Here is a 12,136-nt window from a genome sequence, read left to right as displayed (position 1 = left end):
TTGAATTTCATCCACCAGGTTTTCCATCATCGTTATGTAGGACTGAGGGTTTATGGCTGCAGGGTTCCAGTATGTGTTGACAATCGCTATTTGCGAAGGACTGGAGTTGATGTTGTCAACCCAATCAAATACGACTGCCAAGATCGAAAGGTTTGCTAGAAGTGTGGCCTTGTGTTTTAGGCCGATTCCCTGCCGGTATGCCGTAAGAAGACCCGAGGTCGGGCGGCCCAAAAGCCCTTTGTTGGCTGGGGCCAGGATGATGTCATACCCGTCCATGGCAGGTGTTTGTACCAACCACGTCTCTTGTAGGCAGATAATGTCAAAAGATGCTAAGTTCGTGTCACTCGTCGTTGTAAGGTGTAGGTGGCCACGGGTATTCCATGAACAGATGTGGAGAGGAGTAAGATGTCCGTCGACCGTTGAACGTTCCAAGAGCCCTTCCAGCCGACATGCGGATTGCTATTTGTTCGATTGGGATAGCACCTTGGGAAGCCAAGCCCACAACCCCTGTAGTTTGTCTCTTGGATTAGAATTCAAGGCTGCAGCTTGTTTTGAGACTCTCGTACTTGTCCTGTTTCTCTTTGGTGAATGCAGTGTCATATCCCCTTTAGGTGATTTGTGCTTGCTCCTAGGAGATCTTATTTTTTGACAATCAAAGGTTTTGGTCAGCTTGAGTGGTTCTGGTTTGTCTCGGAAGGTAGACGGGGAGGACCTTGATTCCTTGGGTTCGAGTTAGACCCCGGTCATCCATGTCTCGAGCTTCTTTTGCTTTCTTGTCCCTTCTCGTTTCCATTGGTTTTCTCCCGACAGGCCGAGTTTTTCTCGAGATGGCCCGGACCCCTTGGAGGTACAGTTGATCTTTGAGTGTTGATAATGTATCCAAGAGCGGCCAGGTCCTCTTTTGCTTGCCCTATTTCCTTTTTCACACTCTTTGAAACGGTGTAAATATTCACTTTAGCTCTGCCGTGCGCATGGTAGGGATCCACTATCTTTAGGTCTGAGGATTTTATTTCACGGAGATTTGGGATCAGGCTGAATAGTGTGAGTATCCCTCTTCTGTTCAGGATGATGTTGTCCTCGTTGTCTTTGTGTTGTTCCAACTTAATTGGAGACTCACTCAGAGGTTTGGTTACCTTACGATAGGGCTCCGTCCTTGAAGAATAGTGGATCGACGGGCTTTTTAATATGGCTTTTGTGATCCCTTTCCTTAAACCATAAGGGCAACAGATAATATTACTAATTCTGCCTTAATAGACAATGTAAACACAGTGCTGCACGCACACACACGATAACGGTGCTGTAACAACAAGACAGCACACTACATGGGATGCAGCCCCATATATATACATATTTCCTCCAGTTGAATAAGACACTGCTCCTTTAAGAAGGACCTGGCTTTAGCAGCCATTGTTTACATAATTGACTCAAGTGGCCTCGTATTTACGTGTGCCACGGTTTTGTACTATAAATAGCACCTGAGAGCTTCGGCCGGCGTCATCCGCATTATCGAGGCAGACGCGACGAGAAGAAGCTGGGTTTTTCTGACCTCCGGTCCAAACCAACAAAGTAACTAATGATGGGTCATTTTTGGGCCGTTTAAAAAAGCTGTGCCTTCCGCAAGTCTGTGGAAATCTTGAAGCTATGTGTGCATCACTAAGCTTTACTTGTTCTCTTTTGTGTTTCGTTTTGCTCCGTTTTCCTTATCTAGTTAGTGGGATTGGAGCACACTGAAGCTGCGCGTCAATATCAATTTTTGGACTGCTCAATGCCAAAAAATGTGACCCGTCAATAAGATGATGATCTGAGCACACATATAAGTGTGAAAAATAGAACCTGTTTTCCTGAAATAATCATAAATAGCTGGTGACGATCCTCCATTTTTAGAACTGAGCACGTTCACTCTATAAATATAGCTGTCCCCTGTATATTAAGACATTTTTTATGTAATTTTTGCTGTTTAGAAACAACATCGGACAGGTATCACCACGTGCCACTCGCCTGGCCCATTGAACAACTGTGGCTGCAACAGGATTGGTGTTTCCGTCTTTCTGAGAACTAGCCTTCAAATTTATCAACGGAAGCGTTTTTTCTAACACCTCCCAAAGGTAAAACCAATATATGTGGTGGAAGACTAATGATAAACAGGTGCTCAGAAGATAGACATACGAATGGCTGGCTATATTAAACCAGTAAACAAAAGTTAGGGGTATAACGAATAAGATAGATTTGTGTATGTGACCCAAGACATATAAGAAATAGATTACATTTCAGAAAAATAATATTTCCATAGGAAATGTAGGCCAAAATCATTGGAAGCTAACCACTATTTGCAAGATAAATAAGTCCAAATTGAACTAATGATAAACAATGTATTATTATAAGTAACAAGGAGAATACTGCAATTTTATTCTCTGGGGAATAAGTGATTGACAATGTATCTGCTACCTGGACTCGACAGTGTCCTAGAAGAAATCAGTGTCTCTGCCAAAACTACGGTGAGAGTATTCACCTTGATGCTGACAGTAGATAAAATAAGAGATTGGTGTTGTTTGGATCTAATGAATTGATGTAGCTAAGTTACGCACCGTTGGGAGTTCCATAAAAGGGGACTCTTGTGAACCTCCCTAGACCACATTTTTACTTGTTTTTATGTTGTTTCTGTAGATAGTTGTCTCTGTTCAACAATCAAAGGGGTATACAGGAGTAAACCATTACTCTGAAGAAATACTTGTGTCCCGAAGAAGGCCTGCAGAATTAGAAGGGAAATACACTAGAGATAGTGTGTAATGTACTTATTGGCCGAAACATGTAGACGATCTAAAAGAGCTTTGAAATAAGAACAGTCTCTCTTTCTCTCTGGCTTACGTGACTTGTTCCTGTAAGATTTGAGTGTGTATATATAGACATATACATGGCATATGGTACCCTGACACATTGTGTGTCATTTACAAACTTCGAAATGGTTTTTTAATAACTAAGGTTATATGTATGTTGAGTTTTTGACAATATGCATATATCTGTTGTTCTCTGTGATGAATAAATAAATCCATTTTTTAATGACAAAATGTGGTTTCATGATGAGTTGTTCAAACCTAAGCTGAGATTCAGCAACTTCTTTGATGTAAACATGAAGAGTGTAAAAACACCACCAATCGAAATTGCTGTCAGCATAGAAAGGGGTAACCAATTTTTCATGTTCTTGTTCTGACTGTAATGAAATCTCCTATTTGAGAATTGGTCCCCCGATAACAAAAAATAAGGAGAATACCTAATTTAGGTTAAACTTGCGTATAGACAGTCAGGAATAACCGAGGGAGATGAGGCAACTGAGGGAAGCCTGAAAGAGAGCTGGGTGTTGGAAGTCGCAGGGGTGTACCCCACGTGTTCAGAACACTGAGCACTACTCATCAGTAAATAATGTCATCCTGCGAATCAGAGGAACGCTTTTGATGTATTTCTTTTCTTTGCCAAAATTGGTTGAGGTTTTATCAGATTCTCCCAATCATGAAAATCTTCACCTTTTTCCCTTTAGAACCACTGAAGCACTAACCAAGGGTAAGTAATATATATTTAGAACCCACTGCTATTGCGTGTTTTTCGAGGTTTGAGTTTATCTGTTTTGTTTACTTATCATACAGCGTTTTCAGCCGTGGAGAAATGACATAGAGCTGTAAAATCCAGGCAAAAGAAAAGGATGCAAAGAAACACGCCACTTTAAAAACATACATGTGAGCTGCAGCCTGCACACACAGCACAGTATGTAAAGAAATGACAGCTGTACAGAAAATGTGCAATGTTCGCAGTCCATCTACAATAACATTATTTGACGAAGCACAAAAATGAATTGTTATGTTAGAGGAAGAATCCAGCAAACATTTGTCAAAATGGAGAACTGTCAAATCGGAGATGGAAAGCACAGCATCCCAAGGGAGAGGCAAAAACTGAATATGGGTATTACATTGTGTATATGTTCCCTTACAGGAATGGGAATCACCTTTGCAGAAGGTGTTTACAAATATACCAAAGATAAGTGGTGAAATTAGTTTAATTTGTTCTAATGCTTTTTCTGTTTAAATTGTAGATGCCACACGGAAAAGAAAGGACTGTAAAGACTGCATTGGAGAATAAAGCGACTTTGGCCAAAATGTATTCCTCACCCCAACCCACTGCAACACAACAACAGAACCAGAGGGATAGCAGGCTTTCTCAGGAGAAAAGTGTGGACATTGGCTCTGAAGTCGACCATAAAAGCTGATGACTCTGTTGCAGCTGAGTTTCAGGTAGCCAGGCCCTGTAGAGCAAAACAAATGGTATTTATTTAGAATAACCATCTGTCTCTGTCTCTGAACTTAAACTGAAAACCTTAAATATACACAAAATAGGCCCTCTCAAACAATGTGATCCCGCATCAGCCAAGAAAAGGAAATGTCACAATTTTGGAGACTGTATGTCTGACGAAAGGGGCATCCCGATCCTTGTATTACTCAAGGGGCTGGGGCTGAAGTCGCAAATGGCCCTGCCAGCAGCCTAAATTCAAAGAACCTTCAACATGATAACAACATTCGCAGGATTCATAAATGCCGCAGCCCTCACCTTCAAACAGAACTGCCATTTTAGGTTGTGATTCATCCTATTATATAAAATAATGTGAACTCTACATATGGAATCATATAGTCACTTGTAACTATTGACAGAAGGTCGTAGAAACTTAAACACTTTCAAATGTTGTATCAGCTGGATGTAAAGCTATATTGATTTAATATTATGTTCATTATGTAAATGTGGCAAATGTGAAAATCTCTGCAAAGAAATGGCATGCACCAGTGACATATATATCCTGACATCCATGTTGACGAACCTGTTACTTTGAGATGGAAAAATAATTTTTGTAAGAAAGTATTAGTGAGTAAAAAGCCAACATTTATTACACACCCACCATAAGTTGTGTCGAGATGGAAATCTCATTATTTGATTTGTCTAATTGAGGACAGTATGAGGAACCAATGAGTAACATGATTACATGTGAGGAATATGATGTTTTAGAACGTTACAATTGTTTAATGTAAACATTTCTAAGAACACATCAAATAAAATGAGAGGGAAACTGGGTGTAGAAGTCACTCCCATTAGACTGCCATCTTCATTAAAATTCCCAATGAGTTAAAAGGGGGTGATTTAGTGTGATGCCACTTTTTGAATCCTGTCCCATAAAATACACTGCCCAATTAGATTAGGGAAAATATACACACCTCTAAAGAGAGTGGTTTCTGTTCAGTGAAGGTTCAAACACATTGATTCTGTTCTCACTCACTCATTGACTCCATGGCTGATGGAGAGGAAGTAGGAGAGAAAGGACAGTTGATAACAGCAGAAAGGAGAATGGTGTAGATTTCTGCCCTTTTGGACCCATTTTGGACTACTAGCAGTACACTGAAAGAGAGGCCTACCTGGAGTTCAGGACTTCCTCAATGAGAAATAAAGCAGACAGGCCCAAGTACAGAAAGAAGGGAACCAGTCTACTGATGGAAGCTGATCCCATTTTGCTGACTGTTGCCCTCCTGTTCCTGAGGGTGGGAATTAAACCACTCTTTAAGAGGGCACCTGCCTGTCCATGAGACAGTCAAAAGAAGCTCATATGTAAGTATGATATTAAGGGGAAATAACCCTGATGGGAGCGATACTCTAAAGGGGAATAGATTCAATCCCAGCACGTTTTTTAGTGACTGTACTGAGGGGGGGGGGTAAATAAATTGGCTGTTTATCCTGATGAGTTAGGGAATATTTCAGTAGTGTATGTAATTACAGAATGATACATTTCATACAATAGGGCCTACGTTGTGTATATAGGGAGATCCCTTGTCCCCTTCTCTGTATAATGATCAAGCACAGAAGAAGTATTGTACCTGTACACATGTATCTCACTGTGTCTATACCTAGAAAGGTAATGTGTATTGAAGTAATTTCCTGGTTACAGCACCAAGCAGAGTCCTCCTACCAGCACTAAATCATTGAAGAAAAAAGGCAAAGGGTCATTTATCGCTGCCCATTTCCCCACCTTTAAATTGCCCATTGAAAATGATAAATGTGTACTTTTACACCATAATGCAAGAGAAAAACCTCTGATGTAAATACAGCAAATATATATTGTTTTCATTTTGTGAATGATCCACATGCAGGAATGTTAAGTAGCTTGCCTTACAATTGAGTTTTTTAGAACGCTGTTTGAAATTCTGACATGTACATTAATTGGGATGGGGAAAAGTGAATTTGCAATGAATTAGAAGTAGAACAATTTAGATAGGCTGGGGTGAAGAGATGCAATTTTATCTGGGAACCCTCATACACTCTTCAAAGCATGGTAGATGCACCCTCAGGAAAAATCAAATGTCCATATGGCGATGGGTGTGTTAAAAAGGTTCACATTCAGGTAAATGTAGCATAGAAAAGTGATTCAACCAGATTAATGAACATTCTTCATTGAAGTTGGAATTTCACAGATGCATATTAGTTTATATTTAAATTAATACAATGATTTCTTTTTTTATTAATAAATAGTCCTTCTTTCACCCATGTGTGTTTCTTGTTCCGGAAGTGGAGGGAGGTTGTAGGGAATCAATATTGTTAAAGTGGGGACCCCAGGCTCATACAAAGAATTGTATTCAATGGATAACAATTGTGCACCCCTGGTTTGGCGTGGGTGGAAAATTCCCCCAAATTGGATGTCGCCTGATTAAAACATCTTACATATGTTTTGGACTGAGGGTAAGAAAAAGCAGGAAAACGTACACAAGAGAGTTGCATGGTTTGTCAAGTTACAGGTAAAAACCCACTTTTAGTTGAGCCAAAGCTATTGTGAAAGCAGTGGAGAACCAAAGTGTATTCATGGCAAAGTAATTTAGTATTTGTTTGCATATTGACATTTCAGGTAGAAAAGTGCAGAGTTCTAGAAACTGGTGATGTTGTCAGGCACAGTATATGTTAAATGAAGGAGGAGAAGGACATATGAATGACATGAAAATCACATTGCAACACATATAGACAAACAAATGTTTTGTGAGACAACTAATAAGACAATGATGGGATCAATCTTCCTGGTAGCTAATGTTTAGCTGAGAACATAGCCAATAGTCGACACTAGACTCCTAGCTTGGGATAATAAAGAGGCATGGTTTGAATGAGGCACATTTTGGGTGACTAAATGAATGTGCTGCCATTAAGCAGTGGTAGGGGGTGAGTGAAGTAGCACATACATTCCTTTCACTCACAGCAGGAGCAGAGCTGGCCTGGAAAACGGTAGTCATCGGGTTGCAGGTGAATAAAAAGATGCATGGAGCATGTTGAGTATTGTTTTGCTGAGATGATTTTTATTTTCAATGGTATCCGGTAGAGATTGTAAGCTTGGCATGTCTGGAAGGGTGTTGGATGGTGGTGCTGCTGATTCTCCAGTTGAAAAATTGGTAGTCATGCTATAATACCTAGTATTTCAATAAGTGTAATTTGGTGATTTAATCAGTTGACAGTTGTTTATTTGGGATACACATCTTCTGACCCATAGTTTTGTAACCAGTGCTGTGTGTATCATGCCAATGATACCGCGTAGTGGCGTGTTGCCATGAGATGGAAAGTTTGCAAATAGCCTCACAACATGTGGTAAATTGTAAGTTTGTGAATGAGTTATGAAGGCCACCGTACAGCATTACCATAAATTAACTTCTTCAGCGATTGTTTCACCTCCTTGTTTCTTAAAGCATATATTAAAGGATTCAAAGTTGGAGTGATGACAGAAATCAAAATAGCAGTCATCCTATCTTGATCAATAGAATCCTTGGTGGCAGGGCGTAGATATATAGAAATGGCAGTACCAAAGTAGAAGAGAACAACGGTCAAGTGTGAGACACATGTGGAGAAGGCTTTCTGCCTGCTCTCAGAGGATTTTATCTTTATCAAGTGGGAACCGATATATACGTAGGACACTAAGATCATAGAAAATGTACTGAGTGCAACAATCCCAGTGAGTATGGTCATAAGGATCTCATTGATGTAAGTGTCAGTGCAAGCTAGCTTCAAAAGGGGCTTGATATCACAGAAGAAATGACTTACCAGGTTGGAGCTACAGAACGGCAACCGGGCTGTTAATATTGCATTGAACAAGGAGTACACAAAGCCAATAGACCAGGAGCTAGCAGCCAACAGGATACAGGCACTGTTGTTCATAATGACTACATATCTTAACGGATGGCAGATGGCAACATATCGGTCAAAGGCCATAGATGCAAGCAGCATAGCCTCTGTGCTGCCCAAGAAGTGGAAAAAGTGCAGCTGTGCAATGCAGCCTCCGAAGGAGATGGTCTTCTTCTGTGCCATAAAGTCAACAAGCATCTTGGGGACCGTGACAGAAGAAAAGCAGAAATCAAGGAAGGAGAGGTTGGAAAGTAAGTAGTACATGGGGGTGTGAAGATGGGGTTCAGCTATCACAACTGTCACTATGATACTATTAGCCATGATATTAAGAAGATAGAAAGCCAAGGCAAAAACAAAGAGAATGACCTGGAGATATGGGATGTCTGTAAATCCAAGCAGAACAAACTCAGTCACTCGTGTTTGATTGCCTTCTTCCATTTCACCCTAGTTAAAACGAAAACATGAAATTGTTAATGATAATCATTGTATAATACAACAATGTACAATGGCACAGGTGAACTAAAATCCTGCTAGAAGTTTTAGGAAAAGGAGATATGTTTTGAGTTGTTATCCTATGAAGGTGTTGTGGCCCCTGGCCCCCTACCACACTATCACTAGCTGCCGTACAAGCTTGTTAGACCAGAGACTTGGGGACAGGAGCAGATGGGAACACTTGCATCTTAGAACAAGCAAAGACAATAGAAGAATGAAAGGCAAGAATGTTAGCAGAAGGCTTGAAGCAATGACAGTGTTTTTGCTTACATTGGAAGTATTGGTGATGTTGGTTTTTCGGTAACAAGCAGTTTCAGAGAAATGACACCCTTTTAGAGACATCTATATGATCTTTGCACATCTTGTTCTTGTTGTAAACTCTGGGGTGGTGGGGCTTACTTGTTGACTCAGCTTTAGGCAATACTGGGAAGTTGTTCTGCAGAAGTTCTATAGATGGTAGATTTGACTCCCATTATGATAGCATCATACCTGAAAAATAGGAATGCTCTTCCATATTTTGGGAAATGGGGAGCCTGTGATATGCCCGAAGACACAGACTGATGTGTCAGATAGGCCAAAGATCATCAATTATTGGGAAGATCTTGAATACGGACCATTTTCAACACTTTGATGAAGGTTTTAGGTGGAAGCACAAGATGCAGGGGATGGTGGCGATGGTCACTAATACTCTGTCATGGAAGTTAAGCAGAAGGTGTTCTTTTTTTAGGGGGAACATAGGAATAAAACAGTTGAATTGACTTGGGATCTAAAGAAAGGTCTGAATAAAAAGATGATCATCAAGTTGAGAGATTACTGGATTTCAATCAACTATTTCTTCCAGGAGCTATATTAGATTGCGGCAATAGAATCCAGGAGAAGGTTGTCGATAAACATTGGCTTGTTTTCTTTGGTTTCAGAGTGTAGGCAGTTGTAGCTCGATCCAACTGAGATAGCTTGCAAACATGATGAGAAATTGCCACAGGCCTCATGGCCTTTCAGTGGAGGTCTTCAGTCATATCAGTTAAGGGCCTTCCATAGATGTTAGCGACAGTAGATGCTGGCCAAAGTTCAAACATTCAGGTCGCCAAAACACAGACTCAGTTAGACAGTGCAATTGATCATGCAACCCTGACTTACTCCCCGTTATTTGTTGTTTTGGAAGGAGCTAGCCCCACCCTATTTGTCGGTTTGGGGGGTTGTTGTTCGACTATTGTTAAAATAATGGGATCAAATACTGCACTTTGCAGCACAATTCTGAAAGAAAATTTTATTGGAACTCATCGGGTTCAAATGCAATTCTGAATCGCAACAAACTGGATGCACAATTGCTTGTGCCAAAACACTAAAGCAGTGGCTGGTATAGACGTGCATATTTCCAGAAGGTGCGTTGTACAGTTACAGATTGTATGACTGCAGTGAATTATGTCACTGTGCTATTTAAAAGTATGCAATCAAAATTGATAGAAATTAAAATATAACCAACATTGGTATAATATAGCAGGGTGCTATCATTACCTGCCAATGTACTTCCAAAGTATATCTGAGTGCACCTAAAATAATAGAGGTAGCTGTTACTAATATCAGGAACTCGCTCAAATATTCAAGGTGTGGCTAAGACTACGATATTCAATATACCTATCTGCCAGGGGTGTTACAGAAATATGTCATGGTGCAATCAAATATGATAAAAAAATCACCTCACTGTTTCAGCCTTTGGTATTTCACATTTCCACACCAATTCCCACATTGTCACACCAGTTTCATATTTCCCTCGTTAGTAACATTGCCATGGCAACTGCTATTTATTTATTTTATTTATTTATATATTTATAACGCACCGCAGCTCGCACGCATCAGGGCGTGACAAAAACACGAAGGGTGCACAGATCACGGGACTACATAAAACAGAGAAGATATGTTTGTTTGTTTGTTTGTTATATTTTATTTCTATAGTGCTCCGGACCCGAGAGTAAAAGGGCGCTTAGTACAGGTTACAAGGCACAGTACATGGTAATTAGCAGTGATACTTTAACAGCAGTTATATACAGTTATATACAGGATATAAGGCAGTGATACTTTAACAACAGTTATGTACAGGATATCCAGACAGTGGAAGTAGAAGCAACCAGTAATGACATAAGTGTGGCATGTGCAATATGTACAGTTTATAACTAGGTCTAACTTAAAGTATGACTTTTTGTCAATAGCCACCCAATGGCAAGTTTCCTGAACAACTGGAAGGATTTGGATGACTTGATGTTCAGTGGCAGGGCGTTCCAGAGTTGGGAGGCGAGGACAGTGAAGCTCGAGCCTCCGGCTCTTTTGGAGATAAATCTGGGCATTGTGAGACATAAGGTGTTAGAGAATCTAGTGGTTCTGATGGAGGGTTTCATGGTGAATTTGTTGGTGAGGTAGGGGGGGGCTAGTTAGTTGAGAGCTTTGTAAGTGAGGCAGGGGGTTCTTAGATCAATTATTTGTTGGATGGTGTACCATTTGCATGTCATTCTGGTGGCAGAGATGTGCTCTCGCCTACGAATGTTTAGTGCTGCTCGTAGCGCATTATTTTGAAGGACTTGGAGTTTGCTAATTATCACTTGGTTGGCACCTAGGTAGAGGCTGTTACAGTAGTCTAACTTAGATTGTATAACGGCTCTAGCTAGCTTGAGGCAACTGTTAGAGGAGAGAAAAGGTCTGCAGGCTCTAATTAATTTACATGTATAAGCGGTGGCTGAGGCGGTCGAGTTGACTTGTTTAGTAAGGTTGATATTGGCATCAAGATAAAAGCCAAGTGTTTTCACGTTTTTGGCGACAGGGATGGTGTTGCCATCGATGATGATATGGAGTAGTTAGGGCTCAGCTTTTGTAAGTTGTTCGGTGAACCGACAATGAGCAGTTCAGTCCTCTCGTCATTCAGGCAGAGGCCATGTGTGGCCATCCATGCCTGAATGACAGAGAAGATTTCATTGATCCTGGTGACATCAGTGTTGTAGTTGCCCGATTTGGTGAGGAGTATCTGGGTGTCATCCGCATAGTTTGTGTAGGTGACACCCAGACGATCCGATTTATCAAAGATAGGCTTTGTAAAGATGTTGTATAGGGTGGGGGAAACACATGAGCCTTGTGGGACACCACAAGTGATGGGGATGGGGTCTGTTGCTGCCACCGGGGAGAAAACCCTCATGGTTCTATTGGCCAAGAAGGACTGTATCCACGTGACCGCAGAGGGGGAGAAATGGGCAGCAGAAGAAAGGTGATTACAGAGTAGTTTATGGTCGACCAGGTCGAAGGCTGCTGGGAGATCTAGGAGGAGTAGGATAGCAGCCTTGTCCTTATCTTTAATGTCGTCAATCTGACTTTTGAGATCAACAAGGGCGGTTTCTGTTCCATGTTGAGGCCGAAATCCAGATTGACGCAAACCGAGTAGTTGGTTAGACTCTAAGTAGTTCTGAATTTGCAAGTAAGC

General features: G+C 40.9%; 1 protein-coding gene across 1 annotated transcript; it reads right to left on the bottom strand.

Annotated features, from left to right (window-relative positions):
* Positions 1–7,674: 7,674 nt before the first annotated feature.
* LOC138521441 (olfactory receptor 12D1-like) lies at positions 7,675–8,619 on the bottom strand. Its single transcript, XM_069634320.1, has one exon. It carries the CDS (start codon positions 8,617–8,619, stop codon positions 7,675–7,677), a length of 945 nt encoding a protein of 314 aa, XP_069490421.1.
* Positions 8,620–12,136: the final 3,517 nt, after the last annotated feature.

The sequence above is a fragment of the Ambystoma mexicanum genome, chromosome 1p, assembly GCF_040938575.1.
Source record: "Ambystoma mexicanum isolate Mex_15411 chromosome 1p, UKY_AmexF1_1, whole genome shotgun sequence".
NCBI lineage: Eukaryota > Metazoa > Chordata > Amphibia > Caudata > Ambystomatidae > Ambystoma > Ambystoma mexicanum.
This window is presented reverse-complemented; position numbering and strand designations above follow the sequence as displayed.

Coding starts and splice junctions, on each gene's coding strand:
- LOC138521441 (XM_069634320.1), bottom strand. CDS start 8,619: ATGGAAGAAGGCAATCAAACACGAGTGACTGAGTTTGTTCTGCTTGGA.